This window comes from Schistocerca cancellata, chromosome 3 (assembly GCF_023864275.1).
Source record: "Schistocerca cancellata isolate TAMUIC-IGC-003103 chromosome 3, iqSchCanc2.1, whole genome shotgun sequence".
NCBI classification, from domain to species: Eukaryota; Metazoa; Arthropoda; class Insecta; order Orthoptera; family Acrididae; genus Schistocerca; species Schistocerca cancellata.
The window spans coordinates 294,314,486-294,341,233 of NC_064628.1; the positions used below are offsets into that span (position 1 = coordinate 294,314,486).

Here is a 26,748-nt window from a genome sequence, read left to right on the forward strand (position 1 = left end):
GCTGTGCGTGCCGCAGGTGTGGACGTGGCCGCGCTCCGAGTGCGAGAGCGACGCCGGCGTGCACGTGTGCCTGCAGCAGGTGCGCGCCGACCACGAGCTGCCGGAGCCCCTGGCGTCGGCTGAGCTGCCGCTGCGGCTGCTGCTGCCCTTCGGGCGCGACCAGAGGGACCAGGCCACCGGTGAGTACAGCACCGCACCAGCTGCGCTTTCAGAGGCCCAAACGAATTCACGTGCATTTTACAAGCTTTTGGGTGTAATGCCTTGTGCGATTACATGATAGACTCACTTGTGACCTAGGCATGTGATTCGACGATGGCAAGTCAGTAAGAAAAGATTACTTACAGGGTGTTCCACTCAAACCTTCCTGATTTCAAGGACCCAGGAGAGAAAAACCACAGTAGATACTACAGTGAAAAATGCACCACATTGTAGAGCATCTCAAAGAATTTATATTCCCCTGTCAGAAGTGCCAAGTATCGTCGCCAGAGTGCAGCATGGTCGCATGAAGGGAAAATGGCGACTCCACAGTAGTGCGCTCAAGCAGTAGTGTGGTTTGCAGAAACAAAATCGCCGATTACTGTGCAAAGAAATTATTGTACTCTGTAGGTATGTGATCCACCTGATGTGAAAACAATTAAGGAATGGTATAGTAAGTTTCTGGCAACAGGAAGTGTTCTGAAACATTCTGGCGGTGCACATTACGGAGTTTCAGAAGAGACAGTGGAGGACATCAGACAAACATTTCTCAGAAGCCCACGTAAGTCGATTCGTCAAGCATCTAGGCAACGTGATGTACCTCGATCAGCATTGCATCGTGCAGTTCACCAGCGTCTTCGTTTGTGTGCTTACAAAGTGCAAATTCTGCAACATCTGACGCCGAACAATAAACCACGCCGACAACGATTTGCCGCGGATATGCTGGAGCGTATTGATATGGATGCAAACTTCCTGGAAAGACGTTTATTCTCAGATGAGCCAAACTTTCATCTATCATGAAGGGTTAATAGTCATATTTTTTGAATTTGAGGTTCGCAAAATCCGCACGTTCTCATTTAACATGTTCGTGATAGCCCTAAACTAAACGTCTGGTGCGGGCTAAAGCACGACAGGATTGTTGGACCGTTCTTCTTTGAGGAACAAACAGTGAATGGGTAAGTGTATCTGGAAATGTTGGAGCAGTTTGTGTACCCTCAGATACAAGACTTGCAACCCAAAATCGTTTTTCAACAAGATGGAACTCCGCCGCATTGGTCAACGGTTGTTCGCAAGTTCCTAAATAGGAAATTTCCCAATCGGACGCGGAGGACCCATTGCCTGGCCACCCGGCATTACGCCGCTTTATTTCTTCATGTGGGGATTCGTGAAGGACCGCGTGAATGCGACCAAAGTGGAAGATATCCCTACGTTGCGACATCGTATCACTAATGCGATTGCAACAATAACATAGGAAATGTTACAAAGAACTTGGCAAGAAATTGAATGTAGACTCGATATTCTTCGTGCTACAAATGGTTCACATGTAAAGGTGTATTGATGATAAATATATAAATTCTTTGAGATGCTCCACAATGTGGTGCATTTCTCATTCTCGTATCTACTGTGGTCTTTTTTCCTGGGTCTTTGAAATCAGGGAGGTTTGAGTGGGACGCCCTGTATTTTCTATTCCATAAATTGAAAACACTGTCTCAGCAATGGCGTACCTTAATCTTATTGCCGTTCTTGAGCGTTAGCTGTGCTGGTTCAGTGAATAACTGCTAAAAGGCCTCGTCGTACTCTCATCAAAACTGTATATTTTCAATTTCAAAGGAATTCTAATGGGAATAGTAATTTTACATGCAAGCAGCGAAACAACGCTTCTTCACGTAAAACTGCCGTGATTATCCCATTTCCATGCTTGTGGTTATAAAAATCCTATAAATGAGTCGTATAACATTTTTAAAAAAGTGTTTATCTCAAACTCCCTGAGAATTTATTCGTTCAGAGGTGTCATTTTATGTGGAAGTTCGTGTTCACATTTTTCAACGCCATTTGCAAATAATGTTCAAACAGCTTCTGTTATATCATCTTTCGATTTATTTGTCCCAAAAGTTCGTTTCATTTTTATCACAAAATTGCACTGCTGCCGAATTCGGCAAGGCTACAAACATAAAAAAACCGAAGTACGAGACCAGCACATCTTTTCCACACTGAGCCTAGAAACCAACTACTACATAATATTTCCACATGGTGTGTATTTAGAAGGTAGCACTTTCGAAAAACTGAGTGTCTTACAGTTTTGCAGTTTTAAATGTAAATATTTTACAGTAATAAGCACCCTTCCAAATTTTTGTGTCTTATTAGAGATTTATGTATTCCTGTTCACGTTTTTATTATAAATATAATTACATATTATTTTTTTTGTTTTGACTTCAGCTGATCTCGAGCCAATTTCTTACGTGAAAATAACGAAATTAATTACATTTTAATTATTTTGTTTTACGGACAAAAATTAATCTCGTTTTTTAAAGTAAAAAATGAATAATGGCTTCGCTATTTTACATCATATAGCCAAAATATGAGGTTTAGAAGAAGTGGGAAAGTGACTTTGGTGAACAAAATTTCGAATCATTATCATTACGTTATGATGTAATGCTCCTACATTTGTGTTCAAATATGAGATATTTATAAAAAGACGTACATTGTGTAACATGAAAGCCTTGTGTTCGGAATTATTATTACTGAAATGTTTGGAATAAATAGTTGTATTAATATAATTCTGGTCCTGTATGAATAATATGTGTCTATTCAAACGGAAGTAACTAAACGAGAACTGTAAATAAAGAGTGTCACAGCGCTCAGAAATTGCAGACATACTTCCTCAATGCAACTGATAAATTTTCGTCAACTACTAGGAATGTACGATAAATTAAGTTTTTACGTCTAAATAAAATAACACAATGCCCAGTTCCATTGAAAACTGTATTCATCGTGACTGCAAGACACTGTATTACGAATTTGTAGTCCGTATGCACCAAAGAAAAAATGAAAGGACTGGTTCGTTTTCTGCACCATCAAGGCATTAAGGCTGCGGAGATTATTCATGGAATGCAGCTGTATATCTTAATGAACGAAAAATTTAAAAGTGGCTAAATAGCTTTGAAAATGAACGTTTGTGTGACTGCGACGAAGAGCGTTCGAGTAGGCCATCCATTTCGAAAACGGGCCGGGGGAAATTGAGACAGCTGAGCGAATGGTGTGCCAGAACAGATGGTATTTTGCGTGAAATGATTGTTAGCCACGATCCAGCAGTTACAATCGTCCTCGAATCTCTAAATTGTCACAAAGTTTGCACTCGCTGGGCACCGCGTTAACTGACAGACAAACACAAACAAGATGTTTGGAGATGGTGAAATCACATTTAAGGCGTTTTGAAAAGGAAGGAGAACACTTTCTCAGTCGCTCAGTAGCAGTTGATGAGACATGGGTTCATCGCTTCGAAGCACACCGTAAACAGCAGAGCAAGGTGTGGAAACGTCCATCTTCGCCTACAGCAAAAAATTTCAAAAGCCGAACTTCTGCGGGAAAGTTGAGGATGACAGTGTTTGGGGATTAGAAATGTCAACTGCTGATTCATTATACTCCTGTAGATCAAACACTGAGAAGTGACAGCCACTGCTAGATCTGAAAGACACGGTCAAAACAGAGAGTAAAGGTGTTCCAGGAGGTGGGACTTGCTGCCTGGTGCAGCAGGCAGTCTATGGAGATACCCAACACTGTAGCCACCTATTATCGTGGCTCCATACAAAAGGTGCATTGTTCACCAGAAGTAGTTCATTGCATTGTATGTTAACCGGGGGCCTAGAAGCGACGGAGAGGCTCCGTTCCCGCCGCAGCCGCAGTGGTCCACAACCCCACGACGACTACCGCAGTCCACTTCACCGCTCCGCCGTCCCCCATCGAACCCCGGGGTTATTGTGCGGTTCGGCCCCCGGTGGATCCATCCCCTCCCCCCCCCCACCCCCCCAGGGAACGTCTCACACACCAGACGAGTGTAACCCCACACCCCTATGTTTACGTGGTAGAGTAGTGGTGGTGCACGCGTACGCGGAGAACTTGTTTGCGCAGCAATCTACGACATAGTGAAGCTGAGGCGGAATAAGGGGAACCAGCCCACATTCGCCGAGGCAGATGGAAAACCACCTAAAAACCATCCACAGACTGGCCGGCGCACCAGACCTCGACACAAGTCCGCCGGGCGGATTCGTGCCGGGGACCAAGCACTCCTTCCCAATCCGGAAAGCCGTGCGTTAGACCGCTCGGCTAACCGGTCGGGCCAGGAGAAGTTAGTGACAATGTTACTGCTTTTGCACAACGTTGGGAAGTTCATTTACACAGCTGGACTCAGGAAAACATGTCTCGGAGCTCGGAAACTAGCGTTTCCAGACCCATATTGATACAAGCTGTCCATCTCATGTTTACACGACGAATTCGATTCCTAAGTAATGCTCCCTAGTTTTGATTCTATCTACACAGCAGGATACTCTCGTTACTGCTATTCTCCCCAAGCCAGGAGAAGTTTAAGAGAGAGACTACAGGTGTGACATGGAACATATTCAGCTAGCGAGTTAGGGCAAGACATTTTAAGATCGTCGAAGCTCAATGTCAGTGCCCAGTCCTGTCACTCGGAATTCATGAGTAACTGCTTAATAAATAGAGGAATGTTTCCCTTCAAAGTTTTTCTCGTAACGCTCGGAATGATCTCTACGATAGAATGGTCGCTGTGTATATCGACTCAATTAACTGAAAGATTTCGATGAATTCCTCTTGAAATCAGTAACGAATTTGCATCCAAGTTTAATAGAAGTGAGTTTATTTTAATCTCTGCTATGGTAACGCAGTAGCTAATACAGGACCTCTGTTCTTCGATGTTAAAAACTCAGCAAATATATAACCATTGTGGCGAAACAAGCGCTGTATTACTGTGAGAGATATAGAGGAGAGCGAGTGTGCCGGAACTTACGTCTGTTCACTGCTACGAGCGCCACGTCATCATAACGAGCCTGCGCGTAGCATACAAAGTATTGCGCCACAACCTAAGAGTGAAATTAAAAATTATTTTAACTTTTCCAAACTTTGTCAATGTATGCTTGAGTATCGTAAAGTTAACATTGTGAAGTCTGAGAATGATCTAATTAATATGTTTCACTAAATACATTATTTTAAGACAAAAAATAAGTGGCGCTAAATAATGCAGCTAAAAAGCTACATATTGTTCAGAGAGTGCAAATGTATGTCACAATCAAATGTTAAAAGTTTCAGGTTGCTCGGAGCAATATTTTGGTCAAATACGGCATTTTTACGAAAATTTGAAGGCGCTAAATATTAGACTCGAAAAGATGAAAATTCGTAAGTAGCCTCAGTTTGATATAAAAACATTAACTATGTGACTCCATTACGCTACCTCTATTAGTTTGCAACTTGTTGTTGTTGTTGTTGTTGTTGTGGTTTTCAGTCCTGAGACTGGTTTGATGCAACTCTCCATGCTACCCTATTCTGTGCAAGCTTCTTCATCTCCCAGTACTTACTGCAACCTACATCCTTCTGAATCTGCTTAGTGTATTCATCTCTTGGTCTCCCTCTACGATTTTTACCCTCCACGCTGCCCTCCAATGCTAAATTTGTGATCCCTTGATGCCTCAGAACATGTCCTACTAACCGGTCCCTTCTTTTTGTCAAGTTGTGCCACAAACTCCTCTTCTCCCCAATTCTATTCAATACCACTTCATTACTTATGTGATCTACCTATACAATCATCAGCATTCTTCTGTAGCACCACATTTCAAAAGCTTCTATTCTCTTCTTGTCCAAACTACAGGGCTATTACAAATGATTGAAGCGATTTGATAAATTCACTGTAGCTCCATTCATTGACATATGGTCACGACACACTACAGATACGTATAGAAACTCGTTAAGTTTTGTTCGGCTGAAGCCGCACTTCAGGTTTCTGCCGCCAGAGCGCTCGAGAGCGCAGTGAGACAAAATGCCGACAGGAGCCGAGAAAGCGTATGTCGTGCTTGAAATGCACTCACATCAGTCAATCATAACAGTGCAACGACACTTCAGGACGAAGTTCAACAAATATCCACCACCTGCTAACTCCATTCGGCGATGGTATGCGCAGTTTAAAGCTTCTGGATGCCTCTGTAAGGGGAAATCAACGGGTCGGCCTGCAGTGAGCGAAGAAACGGTTGAACAAGTGCGGGCAAGTTTCACGCGTAGCCCGCGGAAGTCGACGAATAAAGCAAGCAGGGAGCTAAACGTACCACAGCCGACGGTTTGGAAAATCTTACGGAAAAGGCTAAAGCAGAAGCATTTCTTAAACAGGAGATTGGAAAACCGATGGATCGGTTGTGGTGGAGATCATGATCAACAATTCATGTCACGGCCTCCACGCTCTCCCGACTTAACCCCATGCGATTTCTTTCTGTGGGGTTATGTGAAAGATTCAGTGTTTAAACCTCCTCTACCAAGAAACGTGCCAGAACTGCGAGCTCGCATCAACGATGCTTTCGAACTCATTGATGGGGACATGCTGCGCCGCGTGTGGGAGGAACTTGATTATCGGCTTGATGTCTGCCGAATCACTAAAGGGGCACATATCGAACACTTGTGAATGCCTAAAAAAACTTTTTGAGTTTTTGTATGTGTGTGCAAAGCATTGTGAAAATATCTCAAATAACAAAGTTATTGTAGAGCTGTGAAATCGCTTCAATCATTTGTAATAACCCTGTATTTACCATCCTTGTTTCTCTTCCGTACATAGCTACACTACATGCAAATACTTTCACAAATGACTTCCTGACATTTAAATCTATACTCGATGTTAACAAATTTCTCTTCTTCAGAAACGGTTTCCTTGTCATTGCCAGTCTACATTTTATATCCTCTCTACTTCGACCATCATCAGTTATTTTGCTCCCCAAATAGCAAAACTCATTTACTACTTAAAGTGTCTCATTTCCTAATCTAATTCCCTCAGCATCGCCCGACTTAATTCGACTACATTCCATTATCCTCGTTTTGCTTTTGTTGATGTTCACCTTATATCCTCCTTTCAAGACACTGTCCATTCCGTTCCACTGCTCTTCAGAGTCCTTTGCTGTCTCTGACAGAATTACAATGTCATCGGCGAACCTCAAAGTTTTTATTTCTTCTCGATGGATTTTAATACCTACTCCGAATTTTTCTTTTGTTTCCTTTACTGCCTTTACTGTTTGCTCAATATACAGATGGAATAACATCGGGGAGAGGCTACAACCCTGGCTCACTCCCTTCCCAACCACTGCTTCACTTTCATGCCCCTCGACTCTTATAACTGCCGTCTGGTTTCTGTACAAATTGTAAATAGCATATCGCTCCCTGTATTTTACCCCTGCCACCTTTAGAATTTGAAAGAGAGTATTCCAGTCAACATTGTCAAAAGCTTTCTCTAAGTCTACAAATGCTAGAAACGTAGGTTTCCCTTTCCTTAATCTTTCTTCTAAGATAAGTCGTAAGGTCAGTATTACCTCACGTGTTCCAATATTTCTACGGAATCCAAACTGATCTTCCCCGAGGTCGGCTTCTACTAGTTTTTCCATTCGTCTGTAAAGAATTCGTGTTAATATTTTGCAGCTGTGACTTATTAAACTGATAGTTCGGTAATTTTCACATCTGTTAACACCTGCTTTCTGTGGGATTGGAATTATTATATCCTTCTTGAATTCTGAGGGTATTTCGCCTGTCTCATACATCTTGCTCACCAGATGGTAGAGTTTTGTCAGGACTGGCTCTCCCAAGGCCGTCAGTAGTTCCAATGGAATGTTGTCTACGCCCGGGGCCTTGTTTCGACTCAGGTCTTTCAGTGCTCTGTCAAACTCTTCACGCAGTATCGTATCTCCCATTTCATCTTCATCTACATCCTCTTCCATTTCCATAATATTGTCCTCAAGTACATTGCCCTTGTGTAGACCCTCTGTATACTCGTTCCACCTTACTGCTTTCCCTTCTTTGCTTAGAACTGGGTTTCCATCTGAACTCTTGATATTCATACAAGTGGTTCTCTTTTCTCCAAAGGTCTCTTTAATTTTCCTGTAGGTAGTATCTATCTTACCCCTAGTGAGAAGAGCCTACGGAATATCAGACCAGCTGGATTGAAGAGTTTTTAGCAAACAGAACACAGCATGTTGTTATCAACGGAGAGACGCCTACAGACGTTAAAGTAACCTCTGGTGTGCCACAGGGGAGTGTTATGGGACCATTGCTTTTCACAATATATATAAATGACCTAGTAGATAGTGTCGGAAGTTCCATGCGGCTTTTCGCGGATGATGCTGTAGTATACAGAGAAGTTGCAGCATTAGAAAATTGTAGCGAAATGCAGGAAGATCTGCAGCGGATAGGCACTTGGTGCAGGGAGTGGCAACTGACCCTTAACATAGACAAATGTAATGTATTGCGAATACATAGAAAGAAGGATCCTTTATTGTATGATTATATGATAGCGGAACAAACACTGGTAGCAGTTACTTCTGTAAAATATCTGGGAGTATGCGTGCGGAACGATTTGAAGTGGAATGATCATATAAAATTAATTGTTGGTAAGGCGGGTACCAGGTTGGGATTCATTGGGAGAGTCCTTAGAAAATGTAGTCCATCAACAAAGGAGGTGGCTTACAAAACACTCGTTCGACCTATACTTGAGTATTGCTCATCAGTGTGGGATCCGTACCAGATCGGGTTGACGGAGGAGATAGAGAAGATTCAAAGAAGAGCGGCGCGTTTCGTCACAGGGTTATTTGGTAACTGTGATAGCGTTACGGAGATGTTTAACAAACTCAAGTGGCAGACTCTGCAAGAGAGGCGCTCTGCATCGCGGTGTAGCTTGCTGTCCAGGTTTCGAGAGGGTGCGTTTCTGGATGAGGTATCGAATATATTGCCTCCCCCTACTTATACCTCCCGAGGAGATCACGAATGTAAAATTAGAGAGATTAGAGCGCGCACAGAGGCCTTCAGACAGTCGTTCTTCCCGCGAACCATACGCGACTGGAACAGGAAAGGGAGGTAATGACAGTGGCACGTAAAGTGCCCTCCGCCACACACCGTTGGGTGGCTTGCGGAGTATAAATGTAGATGTAGATGTAGATCCTTACATTTGTCCTCTAGCCATCCCTGCTTAGCCATTTTGCACTTCCTGTCGATCTCATTTTTCAGACGTTTGCATTCATTTTTTTCCTGCTTCATTTACTGCATTTTTATATTTTCTCCTTTCATCAGTTAAATTCAATATTTCTTCTGTTACCCAAGGATTTCTACTAGCCCTTGTCTTTTTACCTACTTGATTCTCTGCTGCCTTCACTACTTCATCCCTCAAAGCTACCCATTCTTCTTCTACTGTATTTCTTTCCCCCATTCCTGTCAATTGTCCCCTTATGCTATCCCTGAAACTTTGTACAACCTCTGGTTTAGTCAGTTTGTCCAGATCCCATCTCCTTATATTCCCACCTTTTTGCTGTTTCTTCAGTTTTAATCTACAGTTCATAACCAATAGATTGTGGTCAGAGTCCACATCTGCTCCTCAAAATGTCTTACAATTTAAAACCTGGTTCCTAAATCTCTGTCTTACCATTATATAATTTATCTGAAACCTTCTATCTCCAGGGTTCTTCCATGTATACAACCTTCTTTCATGATTCTTGAACCAAGCGTTAGCTATGATTAACTTATGCTCTGTGCAAAATTCTACCAGGCGGTTTCCTCTTTCATTTCTTAGCTCCAAGCCATATTCACCTACTATGTTTCCTTCTCTCCCTTTTCCTACTACCGATTTCCAATCACCCATGACTATTAAATTTTCGTCTCCCTTCACTACCTGAATAATGTCATTTATCTCATCATACATTTCATCAATTTCTTCATCATCTGCAGAGCTAGTAGGCATATAAACTTGGACTACTGTAGTAGGCGTGGGCTTCGTTTCTATCTTGGGCACAATAATGCATTCACTATGCTGTTTGTAGTAGCTTACCCGCACTCCTATTTTTTTATTCATTATTAAACCTACTCCTGCATTACCCCTATTTGATTTTGTATTTATAACCCTGTAGTCACCTGACCAGAAGTCTTGTTCCTCCTGCCACCGAACTTCACTAATTCCCACTATATCTAATTAAAATTTTCTAACCTACCTGCCCGATTAAGGGATCTGACATTCCACGCTCCGATCGCCAGTTTTCTTTCTCCTGATAACGACGTCCTCTTGAGTAGTCCCCGCCCGGAGATCCGAATGGGGGACTATTTTACTTCCGGAATATTTTACCCAAGAGGACGCCATCATCATTTAACCATACAGTAAAGTATTGAAAACCATTTACTGTATGGTTTTCAACTTACTCACTAAAAACTAAATTTGTAACATAAACGTCCTTATTTACAATAGATTAATTATCATTTGTATTTGTTATAGAAAGTTCTAATTAAAACACTCGATTACATTGATGAAAAATGCAGCTGTACCAAATTTCAAGACTTTAATGTAAACAACAATCATAAAAGGGAATCTTAAAGAGACAGTTCAGAGGTCATTTCCTACTGTTGGTTCCGTTCTAAAAATTCTAGCCGGCGAAGTATAAATACAGTCGAGCTAAAAAAATTTCAGTAACCAAAGCCAAGTTAACTTCATTGATGTAAAAACTAAATATATTGTAAATTGTTAACAGACAGAGTAATTAATTAACACATGTTGGAGAAAGATGGCATTTAGGTGCTGCTACCTGTGCCTTGAGCAGTTGATGGCAGATGTTCCGTTCAGTGGTCCTCTGCGCCCATATATAAATACAGGCAGAGGGGCAGTGGCTTTTTTACTGTTATTATCAGCAATATTATTATTTTTGTGCTGGTGAAATTCTACAGAATATATCTATCAGTTAGAACTCAAAACGTTTATTTTATAGTCATAGTTCCTGATCCCCCTGACTAAATAGTAAGTAGGAATATTTTCTTTCAATGAGCAGAAGAATAATGTGGATTTGCAGACTGGAAATTATGGATAGTATGTTCTCCATCGCTTTCTGGCTGACCGCAAAAATAGTTTTCCGGCTCTTGTAAAAGGCGAAGCTTTTTTTATATTTATTTCTTTTAATTCACCCGCCGCCCTACACTATTACAACCATTATGCCTAGCTGAGGCAATCTTACTTGCACACTATCTGTGCAGCATTTCTGGCGAGAAGAGTCTGGAAGATCTTTAATACAATTCCAGAAGCAATGTAACACACGAGGTTCACACTCTGGGGTCATGAAAGATGGTGATGTACGGTAAAGTCCGTCACTGATCAGTAAGAATATTGGAAATTACTACGAAAGCGGACAGATTGCATGGCAGACTCAAACCTATTCGAGTCCATACTGACAAATAAGACATAATAATTTAAGTCAAATTTTACTAGTTCAGTTGTTAATAAACCCTAAATACTTTTGTCACAGGCCCTAAATAAAATACTTTAATTTATAAAGGTTGCCACGCTCCGGATAAGGTTGTCTCTCCGGATGCGTGTCTCCATCTTCCGAAATCGCTTCATCGAAGAAGACGAAAATACATTTCCTTCTTTCGTGTGTGTTTCAGATACAAAAACGATATATAAGAAAATAAATGGGAGTGGGCGTAAAAACATAAAAATAATTTCAGTCACTAGATAGATTCTACATCGAATATGCGAGATAAGTGTCTCCTTTTCTCGAAAATGTTTGTCGTGAGTCTGTAAGAAAGGTCGCAGGACAAATAAACATAACTAATAGACCTAGTTCACTGATGTCAGTTTGTTGTAGAGTTATGAAAGATATTTTGTGTTTGCGATTGGTATGGAACTGAGCTTACTCGTTACTTTCAGGAGCTAATGGGGAACTAATTTATAGAAGAAACGCGTCGGCAGTGTCCATGCCATCGCCTAGCAAACAAAATCTGTTTTCACGTTTGGACTGAAGATTGCTTAGCAAACAGAAATCTGTACTTGGTTCTTAGTGGCGAATCATTGAGAGAAGCGAATGCAGCATACAGTGTACTTCAAACAATTATGACCGTTGCTGTTCACAATACATATCCTGTAAGTTGTGAACTGACAGACATCGGTTGAAGCTCTCTGAGGTTGGTGTGTCCTGTATAATCCAAGAGGGCAGCCGTTTCTTTTCGTGCATCATTCATTGCTGTAAAGGAAAAAAAAAAACACTTTTTCGCAACTGTTTCGTCATTTAAATAGTTTTACTACCTAGGTTTCATTTCGATTTCATCAACACGATCGGTGACCAACACATACAAATACATCTAATATCATATTTATTAAGCAACAAACACATCAATAATTGATATTACATATCGCACAAGTTTTTGTACACAGACTGCAAAAATACCATTTTTGAGAAACGTTTCCACCTCAGTCTGTTTCGTGGTCACAGAGGGCATATCCTCCTTTTGAGAACAGTCTTTTACAAGCTGACGATGTGGCTGAACTATTCAGTTATTTAAGAGTAGTGTTTTGTAGCTTTGGATAGCTAATACCGATGATGTGATTCCACACTTCTAATGGACCTTGTTTAAGATCTAGAAGGAGGTTTTTCATTTGGCTGTGTGGTGTCCCAGTTTGCAATGTATTCGTTTCTGTTACTATTTTATAATGTTCATTACATTAATCAAATTTGTTTTTTTTTCTTTTGCTGTATTGTGTCAACATGTTGCTCATCCTCACTCATAGTCGTTTCAACAACTGCAAGCAAATCCTTGACAGTTTTGATTGCCTTCGAAAATGCTAAAGCATCTTAATAGCGTATGTTCTTGAAACTTTGATCAACAACGTTAATATGGCTAATTTGTTAAAACTTCTGTTGACACGAATATTGTTACAATGTTGCTCTTCAAATTCTCTGGAATAGCCTATGTTGGTTGGCTGCATACCCGCCAGGTTAGCCGACAGCGCCAATGCGCATGCTTCCTGGAGTCGGGTAGGCGCGCCGGTCCCGGATCGAATCCGCCCGGCGGATTAACGACGACGGCCGGCCAGCCTGGATGTGGTTTTTAGGCGGTTTTCCACATCCCCCTAGGTGAATACCGGGCTGGTCCCCACATACCGCCCCAATTACACGGCTCGCAGACATTTGAACCTTTCGTACTATTTCATGGATTACACTAGTTGCAGACAGTTGGGGTTCACTAATTCCATCCCGGGGGGTACAGGGTGGCGGCAGGAAGGGCATCCGACCACCCCTCCCACTAACATTGCCAAATCCGATTAAACATGCCGACCCTGCCTAACTGTGGGAAAAGGCACAAGCGAAAGAAAGAAAGACAGCCAGCTTATGTTGGTTGCATGCCAGATACTGTATTTCGATAGTCAACGTCAGTACTAGTTATTGCGATTATAGTATTGCATCCAACGTAGTTTCCTACCAAAATTATACGAATAGCCACTTCTATAGGCCGCGGAATGTCACGAATGTCTTCTAGATCAGTGATCATCAAACTGCGGTCAGCGGGCCGCATGCTGCCCCAACCAAGCCTTTCGGCCTGTGGTTCTCGGCCGTAATCGTATTTCATAATACGAGGGCGTGCGGAAAGTGTGCCTCTGAATTTGCTATGTGAAAAGACTTAAACCTTTTTAAATAAAACAAGCTTATTACTATTCTACATCTTTATTCTTCATGTCTTCACATTTATTTCTCAACGGTCATGCTGGTGACGAACACATTTCCCCCAACGAGAGGCCAGTTGTTGATACTGCCACTGTAGACTGTTTGATTTTGTTGACGGGGCCACAACCTCACTTCTGCTTGCACTACTTCATCGCTATCACAGTGAAGTACGAGAAGGTGTTCTGCAAGTTCTGGAAACAGCTGGAAATAGGATCGGGCCCAGTCGATGACAGCCCCAAGGCATCGGACTGTTTCAGATGTTGCAGCGCTTGTGTGCGGTCTGGTATTTTCATGTTGAAGGAGAGGGTGCTCCATGTGTGGACGAATTCTTCGATTTCGAAACTCGATTACAGCACGCTGTTTCTCACGCACCTACGTAGTTGCGTTACGCACCGCTATGTTACACTACAATTCTGAGCACTCTAGCGACAGAGGGCTGCAAATATGTAGACATACGAATAAAAATGTAGAATGTTAATATTTAAAAAGGATTAAGTGTTTTCACCTTAACAAATTCAGAGGCATTTCTTTCCAGCACGCCCTCGTAATATGCACAATGCTTTGTAACAAACGAAAATTTTGAGATGTGCTTACTTCTAATTGATGTTGATGAATTCTGCTGTGGACTGAGTAAAGTTGACCGCTTGCGCAGGGGCAGAGGGGTAAATAGCATAGCCACTGTAGAGTTAGAGGATGTGATAAGGGGAATGTTTTATTGTTTGTTTGCCAGTATCCCAGTACTGATAACTCATAAGTGTGCGCGACTCTTACCAATCAGCTGCCGTGGTATAAATTTCAAACGGGAGGAACGTGGATTCGTGAAGACATGGTAAAAAAAGCTTTAGAGGAATTCTTTTGTTATTTAAATAGTATAAATCCTAAAATCCAGTTTACCATGGACATGGAAAAAGACAATGCAATATCCTTCTTGGGTGTCTTCGTTATGAGACAGACTGATGGCAGCTTGAAACATAAAGTCTTTCGGAAGGTTACACATAACGAAAGATACTTGCATAAGGATTCCAATCATCATCCATAACAGAAAAGAGGTGTAATTAAAAGTCTAGTGGACAGAGCTAAAAGGATTTGTGCGCCGGAATAACTGAACGCTGAGTTAAAAAATCTAAAGCAGGCTTTTGAGAAGAGTGGGTAATCTAGTAAGGAAATAGTTTTGCGACCGAATAACAGGAGGCCTAAGGACAACGATAGGGCACAGCGATGGAAGAACACGGTTTCTCTACTCTTCATCAAAAAAGTAACGGATCAAATCGGAAAGATTTTAAGGAAACATAACGTTCGACTGATTTTCAGACCAACTAAGAAAATAGGCCAAGCACTTCGTTCCATTAAGGATAAATGTCCCCCTCTGTCTGCAAGTGGTGTATACAAGATTCGGTGAACGTGTGGTAAGATCTGAAGAGGAGTGTGAAGGAACATAAAACTCCTTGCCGACTAGTGAAAACAGACAAGTCAGCAATGGCGGAACATGCTCTTCAGTCGGGTTATCACGTAGTGAAATTATCGGAAATTGACGTTTCATGTACTATGAGGAACTATTATCCACGGCTATATAGAGAAGCCATCGAAATATATAAACATGGGAATAATTTTAACAGGAAAGAGCAAGCTATGAAACTCAGCGATATATGGACAGTGTCGCTACAAAATCTATGAGAAGTTTTATCTTTGACGTACTATGATCGATAGTTATATTTTATCCTTGACAAGGTTTATCTCTGCTATCACGTGACATCCAGACCACGCCCACTTTCCACGGTATTTAGGCCGTTCTTCGACGTCCGACTCGTCAGTCGGCAAGACTCAGCACAACCAGGAGCACCTCCGAAGATGTCCAACGTAGCTTTGGACGAAACGTCAGGGATAGAAGAGATCTATGGACCGCGGCCATACACCCCGGAAGAATTCTCAGCAGCTGAAACATCCGGTCGTGAAAGCCTTCATCGTATGACTTCATTGCCGGCCGGTGTGGCCGAACGGTTCTAGGCGCTTCAGTCTGGAACCGCGCGACCGCTACCTCGGGCATGGATGTGTGTGGTGTCCTTAGGTTAGATAGGTTTAAGTAGTTCTAAGTTCTAGAGGACTGATGACCTCAGATCTTAAGTCCCATAGTGCTCAGAGCCATTTGAACCATTTTTTATGACTTCAGTATCGACTTGAAACATTGATGTTTAGACACACTGCATCGATATTTTGTAGATATCGGTGATCATTGAACATTTCTAGTTTGTACCATTATGCACAACAATATGTTTGTCAGCAATGCTAGAGAATGGGTTAATAACCCGAAACCTGGATCGCAGAAAAAATATATTTTGTGAAACAAGTGGCAAAACACGGTTCGTCTGTAACTGTTTCATTAAATACCCGGAGTAAAATCAAAGAAATTATCGTTGTTGTAAGCACTGCCCTTTGAAGACTTTGTAACTAGGCGTATCATTTCTAAAATTATTGTATAATTGTGTGAAAGTAGACTTTTTCGCCAGAAGATGAGTATGGTGCTCGTCGAAACGTCACGATATGTCAACATTAAATATCAGGCACGAAACGCGAGAGCTTTTTTTCCATGTTTGTATAATCGTCTTTCAGAGGCCAAGTGATTTATAAAATACGACGCATGATTTCACTGAAACACTGACTTCGTTAGAATGTGCAAGCGGAGGGCCCCTGTATATGAGGAAACAGGAGGGAAACAATTCACGGACGGGCAGAGGGCCACTCCTGTACACACGGTGTTGCGTAACAAGCAAGGACGAGGTTCACTTTCTCCGCTCACGGCGAGTTTCACACACACGAACTGCCTTCTGGTGTTACCCTTCGCTGCGATTCGTCACGAATTATATTTACGTTAATTTGTTTAACTTTGAGCTAGTCCCGAGTAAATTCCGAATACTTGGTATCGTAGCCCTTTTCCATAATTCGTTTTTCCTTAATGTCACACTAAACTTGATTTATAGGATTATTCACATCTACCGCTAGAATTTCAGAAATACTACCTTACAATTGTAGGCCTATAAACAAAAAGATTTAAAAAATCTGTGTACATCAATGGATAGACAAAATGGCTCTGAGCACTATGCGACTTAACTTCTGAGGTCATCAGTCGCCTAGAACTTAGAACTACTTAAACCTAACTAACCTAAGGACATCACACACATCCATGCCCGAGGCAGGATTCGAACCTGCAACCGTAGCGGACCCTCGGTTCCAGACTGCAGCGCCTAGAACCGCACGGCCACTCCGGCCGGCCGGATAGACACATACCACACCTTCTCTACGAATCTCACTGTCGATTGTGGTTGTCTTATGGTATTTGAAAACTGTTAGTTGTATATTCTAATTCTTTCCATTCATGCACCGGCATGTCGCGGTAGCCAACGGCGAATGCACACGCTATCTTTGTGAAAAACGTAATTCTGACAGTAACGGTAAGAGAATCGAGCTTGACCAGGCGAATGAATGATAGGTGGATCAAAGATGTGCTATACTGGACCCCTGGTGATAAGAAGAGACCGATGACAATAAATGAATGTGCGTTCATCGCATTAGAAAACCTGAAAAACAACATGGATGCACATACGTGAAAGCCAAATTGGTGTAAGTATGCGTATTCAAATGCAGAGACATGTAAACAGGCAGAATACGGCGCTGCGGTCGGCAACACCTATATGAGGCAGCAAGAGCCTGGCGCAGTTGGATCGGTTACTGATGCTACAATGGCAGGTTATCAAGATTTAAATAAATTTCAACATGGTGTTGCAGTCGGAGCGCGAGCGGTGGGTCACAGCATCTACGAGGTAGCGATGAAGCGGGGAATTTCCCGTACGACCATTTCACCAGTGCACCGTGAATATCAGGAATCCGGTAAAATATCCAATATCCGACATCGCTGCGGCCGGAAAAAGATCTTACAAGAACGGGACCAAAGACGACTGTAGAGGATCGTCCAACGTGACAGATGTGCAACCCTTTCGCAAATTGCCGCAGATTTCAATGCTGGGCTGTCAACAAGTGTTAGCGTGCGAACCATTCAACGAAACATCATCGATATGGACCTTCGGAGCCGAAGGCCCACTCATGTACCCTTGATGACTGCACGACACAAAGCTTTACGTCTCGCCTGGGCCCGTCAAACCCGACATTGGATTTTTGATGATTGGAAACATGCTGCCTGATCGGACGAGTCTCGTTTCAAATTGCTTCGACCTGATGGACGTGTATGGGTATGGAGACAACCTCATGAATCCATGGACCCTGCATGTCAGCAGGGGTCTGTTCAAGCTGGTGGAGACACTGTAACAGAGGGGGCGTGTGCGACCCTGACAGGTGACACGTACGTAAGCATCCTGTCTGATCACCTGAATTCATTCATGTCCATTGTGCATTCCGACGGACTAGGGCAATTCCAGCAGAACAATGCGACACCACACACGTCCTTGCTACAGAGTGACTCCAGGAACACTCTTCAGAGTTTAAACACTTCCGATAGCCACCATACTCCCCAGACATGCACATTGTTGAGCATATCTGGAATGCTTGCAACTTGTTGTTCAGAAGAGATCTCCACCCCTCGTACTCTTACTGATTTATAGACAGCCCTGCAGGATTCGTGGTGTCAATTCCCTCCAGCACTACTTCAGACATTACTCGAGTCCATTCCACGTAATGCATGCGGCACTTCCACGTGCTCGCGGGGGGCCTACATGATATTAGGCAGATGGACCAGTTTCTTTGGCTCTTCAGTGTAGAAGAAGCCTTTATCCAGCAGTAAATATCAAATGGTTCATAAAATGCTAGTTCTTGTTGATATTGATGATGATATGATGATGACGATTTTGAGATAATTACAATCAAATCATTGCCACATAACTCGTATTTTGCCTGAAGCTAGTTTCATCTAGAGTGAGAACTACTTTACCTCACAGAATTGAAATACAGTGACTGTAAGCCTCTGTGGTTCAGGTAATTGTCTGAAAGGCTGTTCTGACGCGAATCGACAGTTCCTAGGTGCTTATTGCCAGAGGACATTGCTGTGTGCCCTATCTCATTAATGACAAGACTAGGTAGGAGTTTATTCCCCTTGTAACCTCCCCCTCACTTATCGACCTTAATGACAGTGAAAAATTAAACCGCGTGTACCTAATGGAAATTTGGGAAAAGCAATCGTCACCAAAGTTAATCAGTCGGTAAAGAGGGAGGAAAGGGTTACATCTAAATGGAAGGAAAAATGCAAATGAAACTGGTAGAAATCTATTTTGAAAAGGGGTAAAGTTAATAAAGAAAGTAAATGTGCGGCCGTTACGTTAACAATTAACTAGCGGTAATTAGATATTTGAGATTTTGGGGAAATTACGGTCGCCAGTCCTAAGAAACTGAAAAAGAAAGGTTATTACACATATAATTAGCACTAGAAGTGTGGCAACTGAAGGTTGACACGTGTAGTGTGAAAACTGAAAGTTTGTCAGAAGTAATAAATTTCGCTACACTCTGACTTAATTTAGCAAAAGAATTAAAAAACCCGGAAAATCGAAAGTTAATTTAGTGACTGAAATTAATAGTGAGCTTTCTTTCTGAAGCACATCGAAATTCAGTAAAATACGGTTAGTCTTGGACTAACTCAACAATCATTTCAAAAGCTACTTGAATCTACGCAATTTAGATATAAGAGATTTAACGTTGAACTTGAATTAAATGATTCTGAACAATTAACAATAGTAAAATTTAGTACGTACCAAGCTGAGCTGCAGTCACAGGTAAGCTAAAATCGGTATCAAAACTCGCACTCTTAATTTGTGCTTGTGTAATCTAAATATTGTAGCCAGCTATGAATACCTTAACTGAACTTCGAAATTAGAGCAGTGAAATCGAATGATGCTGGCGTTTGAATTTCAACGACACTCGGGTTCATTCCGGAAAAGGAAGGGACCCTGCTTGGTAATGCAATTGGGACAATGAGCAAAAAGGTTCATGCTACGTTGCTGTAATTTAGTTATGAAAATGGAACAGTTTGAAAAGCTGATGTCTGCCATACAGTTCTAAAACTTTACGTGCTTCCAGTCTTCCTTGTTGGTTGATTGAAGGTTTGAAGCTGTCGATCGAGGAGGTGGCGACAGTCACTCATTGTCGGCCGTCGCTGTTGCAGAAGCTGGATGTTGGCGCGCCTTCTTCTCGACACGGTCACCAAGCGAAACGGGCTCTTGATGCGCGCCAGCTAATGCTTCCCGTCCGCGACACCGTGTCAGAAACTATCATCGCAAGTCGAGCGCAATTACATTCTGCCAAACCCCGAAAGCGCGGCAACTCGCGGGAGCGTCACACAACACACCTGCTCCACTGCCCCACCACAGCCAGACTCCCTCTGCTCTGCCCGCGCTCCACGCGGCAGAGTTAACACTACCGAAGATCCTAAACACTTTGGTTCTCCACACGACCTATCGATGTATTCGTTCGATAGCATAGTTTCCCTAGGCAAGACCCAGCGTAAAAAATACAAATAATATTTACAAAACAACCAATTATACATCGACATAATGCATATATATATATATATATATATATATATATATATATATATATATATATATATATATACAGTTTCAGATTGGCTGCTAACACGACAAAAAACATGGTAAGCTGAAAGTACAGCGTTGAGGTGCACTTGCCACTACTCAGTACCCATTGTACGTTCTGACCTTCCTCAGACAGACACCGAATTTCACAACTGTTGCCTTGTCTCAGGAACCGTGACCCTTTTGTTGTAATAAATAAATAAACAATGTGTGGATCACAACTCTTTTTATTTACTCAGAACCGGTTTCATTCTGCGCTGCAGATCTTCATGCGGCGGCCTACCTGAAGATGATCTGCACGGAGACTAAAAATCGGCTGCCGGTAAATAAAAATTGTGACCCAGATGGTACCTATTTATTTATTAGATACTTAATCCATACGTTCGTGTGTGTGTGTGTGTGTGTGTGTGTGTGTGTGTGTGGAGCGACAGCGGCTACGTTCTGTGGAACTGATTCTACGAGCCACTGAAAGCGTTACGGGGCTGTCCTGACACATGAACTCTCAACTGTCACCTCGACAGACATTGATCGGAATCGAGTCCAAGACAGTGACGGCGACCCAGTTCTGCTCAGCGGTATCGAGGTCAAGTGGCTCACAGTCTGATTCAGAGTAGCTGTTGTTGACAGCTAGCGCGCCTGACTGCCCCCCCCCCCCCCCCACCAGTAAAACGGCAGTGGGTGGGTGGCTGGCGTTGTCAGCCCCCACTGTGTTGCATTTCCGCAGCGCAAAGGCTTGTGCCTTCCAGTTCTCAGTAACCCTTTGCAGCAGGAGATTGCTATAACGTTTAGTATCATTTACATGACGATGTAGATTGAAAGAGATCCATAGCGGAGACACTTTGGACATCTTAACCACGCGTGAATTTCCGATCTTTTAGGTGTGATTTGTTTTAGATGGTCTTTAAAGAGATTTTCTCTCGCTGCGAAAAGCTCTGGTCGCTGTCTTAAGGCAGTACTACTCTAGGCGCGGATCCAGGGAGGGACGGGGCCGTAGGGGACAAGACTCCCCCATCCACAAAAGGTACAACAAGCACCGATGCAAACAAATTACACTACTGGCCATTAAAATTGCTACACCACAAAGATGACGTGCTACAGACGCGAAGTTTAACCGGTGGGAAGAAGATGCTGTGATATGCAAATGATTAGCTTTTCAGTGCATTCACACAAGGTTGGCGCCGGTGGCGACACCTACAACGTGCTGACATGAGGAAAGTTTCCAACCGATTTCTCATACACAAACAGCAGTTGACCAGCATTGCCTGGTGAAACGTTGTTGTGATACCTCGTGTAAGGAGGAGAAATGCTTACCATCACATTTCCGACTTTGATAAAGGTCGGATTGTAGCCTACCGCGATTGCGGTTTACCGTACCGCGACATTGCTGCTCGCATTGGTCGAGATCCAATGACTGTTAGCAGAATATGGAATCGGTGGGTTCAGGAGGGTAATACGGAACGCCGTGCTGGATCCCAATGGCCTCGTATCACTAGCAGTCGAGATGACAGGCATCTTATCCGCATGGCTGTAACGGATCGTGCAGCCACGTCTCGATCCATGAGTCAACAGATGGGGACGTTTGCAAGACAACCACCATCTGCACGCTGCTGTTACCCTTGACGCTGCATCACAGACAGGAGCGCCTGGGATGGTGTACTCAACGACGAACTTGGGTGCACGAATGGCAAAACGTCATTTTTTCGAACGAATCCAGGTTCTGTTGACAGCATCATGATGGTCGCATCCGGGTTTGGCGACATCGCGATGACCGCACATTGGAAGCATGTATTCGTCATCGCCATACTGGTGTATCACCCGGCGTGATGTTATGGGGTGCCATTGATTACACGTCACGGTCACCTCTTGTTCGCATTGACGGCACTTTGATCAGTGGACGTTACATTTCAGATGTGTTATGACCCATGGCTCTACTCTTCATTCGATCCCTGCAAAGCCCTAAATTGCAGCAGGATAATGCAGCACCGCATGTTGCAGGTCCTGTAGGGCCTTTCTGGATACAGGAAATGTTCGACTGCTGCCCTGCCCAGCACATTCTCCAGATCTCTCATCAATTGAAAACGTCTGGTCAATGGTGGCCGAGCAACTGGCTCGTCACAATACGCCAGTCACTACTCTTGATGTAATGTGGTATCGTGTTGAAGCTGCATGGGCAGCTGTACCTGTACACGCCATCCAAGCTCTGTTTGACTCAATGCCCAGGGTTATCTAGGCCGCTATTACGGCCAGAGGTGGTTGTTCTGGGTACTGATTTCTCAGTATCTGTGCACCCAAATTGCGTGAAAATGTAATCACATGTCAGTTCTAGTATAATATATTTGTCCAATGAATAGCCATTTGTCATCTGCATTTCATCTTCGTGTAGGAATTTTAATGGCCAGTAGTGTATTATGATCATATTGAACCACTGCATTCTGGTACACACTGCCTACAGAAAACAGTGGGCGCTCACAAGCGAAGATGGAAACGAAATGAAACTTTACAGGTTTAGAGTCTGTGTGATGTGTCTTTACAGTAGCGAATCAAATTTACAGAAAACTTGGCACTATGATCCCACTTAAGAGTATGACGTTGTAGTCAATCTCGCCTGGATTCTTGCACTGATTCGACCGGGAAGGATCTCGTAAAGCCGTGTAACCCTCCCGCAACAAATTAGCCCACAACTTTCGTAACTGCTCGTTGATATTGAGTATACTGGCACTGTGATAGAGTTGATGTTCGAGCTGGTCCCACAAATGTTCCATAGGTGCCAGGTGTGGGGATCCTGCTGGCCACAGCAGTATATTAACATCAAGCACAGACAGTTCGTAGAGACACGTGCGATATGCGAATGAGCATTGTTCTGTTGAAAAATGGCACTAAGTTACTGTCGCGTAGAAGGAAACATAAGAGGATGCAGGATCTCAGTTACGTACCGTTGCGCTATCAGTTCCCTCAATCACTACCAGCCATGACCTAAAGTCAGCTCACTGGCATACGGATGTCCCTTATTTTCTTGTTTCTGGCTTCTTGTATCTCTTGTGAAGTCACGTTAAAAGTTTATTAATGGCGTGGAACAATCTGTTGTGAATGTATTCGTTTCCGACTAATAATCTGTCCAGTTAATGTGAAATAATGATATATGATAGAAGTGTTCCTATAAACCTTATTACACTTCCACAAGATTTTAATAATTCCACCTGGTACAATTTATCTTAGAATTGGAAGCTGTCCGAGATGACGCGCAGCAGAGCAGCAGTATCAACACTTGTTTGATAAACTGTAAATTAGTTTAGTCTTTGTCTTTTGTTCACGTGCTTCTGCAAAGAAGTAAACTGTGCGTGTGTAGTTTACTGTGTAGACTAGTGGTTACAAAATTAAGCGTAGTTTTTGTTTTTGCGTAAGTCTTATGAATGTCCTTGTGCAAGGCGGCTTCCTAGTGTAAATCTTCCCGTCGCCAGAAACTCCGTCATGCCACTAAATTTTATTTTTGTGCTGGGAGCGCCAATGTTAGGCGGGTGATGGAGCCCCTTAGGGAGACAGCAGGTAAGGTGGGAAAGAATTCCAGTGTGCATTTGGTACGTTTGCCAGGAGGTCTCATCCGTGATGTGGAGGAGGCCCTGCCGGCGGCTATCGAGCGTACTGCGTGCAACCGGCTGCATGTAGTGGCACATGTCGGCACGAATGACGCCTGCCACTTGAATTCTGAGGCCATCTTCGGCTCCTTTCGGCGGCTGGCTGATTTGATGAAAGCAACTAGCAACGCACGCGGGGTGCAGGCTAAGCTGTCTATTTGTAGCATCGTACCCAGGGTTGATCGCGGTCCTCTGGTTTGGAGCAGAGTGGAAGGTCTAAACCAGAGTCTCAAGACGACTCTGCGACGGTATCGGATGCGAATTTCTCGACCTCCGCTATCGGATGCAGAATTGTAGGGTTCCCCTTAGCCGCGCGGGATTAGCCGAGCGGTCTAAGGCACTGCAGTCTTGGACTGTGCGGCTGGTCCCGGCGGAGGTTCGAGTCCTCCCTCGGGCATGGGTGTGTGTGTTTGTCCTAAGGATAATTTAGGTTAAGTAGTGTGTAAGCTTAGGGATTGATGACCTTAGCAGTTAAGTCCCATACTATTTCACACACATTTGAGCATTTTGTTCCCCTTAATGGGTCAGGCGTGCACGACACGCAGGAAGCGGCTACTAGGGTAGCGGAGTAACGCGTGGTGTGCACATGGGGCTTTTTTAGCTGAGAGAAAAGACTATTTGCCTGTTACATCATCCACAGCGACCTCAGAGAATCTTAGTAAACTGCAGGAGCATCCAAGGAAAGGTCCCAGAATTAGTATCGCTTACTGAAGGTTGTAATGCACTGATAGTATTGGGAACAGAAAGCTGGTTGAAACTAGACGTCAACGAAATCCTAAGTTTAGATTGGAATGTTTATCGTAAGGATAGGTTAGTCGCCAATGGTGGCAGCGTGTTTATTGCAGTAAAAAATTCGATAAAATGTAGCGAGGTTATCACGGATTTCGAATGTTAATTAATCTGGGTGAAAGTATCAAAGAACGGTCAAAAATGGTGATCGGATGCTTTTATAGACCACCTGGATCAGAATTTGTAGTTGTAGAGCGCTTCAGACAGAACTTGCAGAATATCATTAGCAATTTCCCTGATCATGTCGTCGTAATAGCGGGTGACTTCAGTTTACCAGGTATAGATTGGGAGTGTTATGCCATCAAAACTGGTGCCAGAGACAGGGACTCGTGTGGCATTGTTCTGGATGTCTTGTCCGAAAATTACCTTGAGCAGATAGTTAGAGAACCGATTCGAGAGGGTAACCTCTTAGACCTCCTGCCAACAAACAGACCTGAACTTACCGAATCAGTAACGTAGAGGAAGGTATCAGTGATCATAGGCTGTGACAGCATCTATGACGACGGGTCCTGCAAGGAATGTTAAGAAAGGTAGGAAGATATATTTGCTCAGCAAGGGTGACAGGATACAAATTTCAGATTACCTCAACAGTCAGCGTCAAGTATTCGGTGATGAGGACGAGGATGTGGAGAACAAAAGGAAAAAAATTCAAAGGCATCGTGTAAATATGGACGACGGCGCTCAGGTTGATGCCGTGTTCCTTGATTTCAGTCAGGCATTTGACACCGTCCCGCATTGCCGTTTAATGAAAAAAAATACGAACTTACGGAGTATCCGAGCAGACCTGCGACTGGATTAAAGACTTCCTTGCAGATAGAACTCAACACGTCGCTCTTAATGGAAATAAATCGACGGATGTAAAGGTAATATCCGGAGTACCAGAGGGAAGTGTGATACGACAGTTGCTGTTTACAATATATATAAATGATCTAGTAGAAAGTGTTGGATGCTCTTTAAAGCTATTCGAAGGTGATGCAGTTGTCTATACCAAAGTAGCTACGCCAGAAGATAGTAAGAATTTGCAGAACGACCTGCAGAGAATTGATGAATGGTGCAGGGTCTAGCAGTTGACCCCGAAAGTAAATAAATGTAACATATTGCGCAGTCATTGGAAAAGAAATCCACTACTGTACAGCTACACTACTGATGACAAACAGCTGGAGACAGCGTCTGCCGTAAAATATCTAGGCGTAACTCTCCAGAGCGACCTAAGCGGAATGACCATATAAAACAGATAGTGGGGAAAACAGACACAAGAATCAGTTCCATCGGAAGAATCTTAAGGAAATGAAACTCATCCACAAAAGTAGTGGCTTACAAGGCGCCTGGTCGCCCGATTCTTGTGTATTGTTCATTTGTCTGGGATCCCTATCAGATAGGACTGACAGAAGAGGTAGAGAAGATCCAACGAAGAGCGGCGCGTTTCGTCACGGTATAGTTAGGTAGGCGAGAGAGTGTTACGGAGATGCTAAACAAACTCCGCTGGCAGACGCTACAAGAGAGGCGTTGTGCATCGCGGAGAGATTTACCATCGAAATTTCGAGACAGCACTTTCCAGGAGGAGTCGGACAACATATTACTTACCTCCTCACCCCACAATCATCTCGCGTACTGACCACGAGGAGAAAATTCGAGAAATTAGAGCCAATACAGAGGCTTACCGACAGTCATTCTTCCCACGCACTATTCGCGATCAGATAGTGGTACCGAAAGTACCCTCCGCCACACACCATTAGGTGGCTTGCGGAGTGTGATGTAGATGTAGAATTCATCCCACTATATTTCGACTTGACACCTGAAGATGGCTGGCGGGTGCCCAGTCGAAACATCGTCGGAGGAATTAGACGACGACCGGCAGCAAACCCGAAACTTGTTTGAACATTGTATAGTTGTTTAACGCTGAAGCTCAGATTGTAGATTGGCACCACGCCTGAATTTTCGAATCCTGGAAGCATATCTCGTAATTTACATCTCATAGACCAAGGGACGGATGACCACCACATTTTAACACTACACAGAAGGGTCGTGTTTAGGATGAGT

The 26,748-nt window shown here is 43.2% G+C and overlaps 1 protein-coding gene across 1 annotated transcript in view; it reads left to right on the forward strand.

Annotated features, from left to right (window-relative positions):
- The window catches only part of LOC126174993 (uncharacterized), a 397,453-nt gene that overhangs the window by 328,737 nt on the left and 41,968 nt on the right, over positions 1-26,748 (forward strand). Inside the window, exon 8 of the mRNA XM_049921476.1 lies at positions 17-179. Within this exon, the coding sequence (XP_049777433.1) occupies positions 17-179 (163 nt within the window). The remainder of the gene's footprint in view (positions 1-16; positions 180-26,748) is intronic.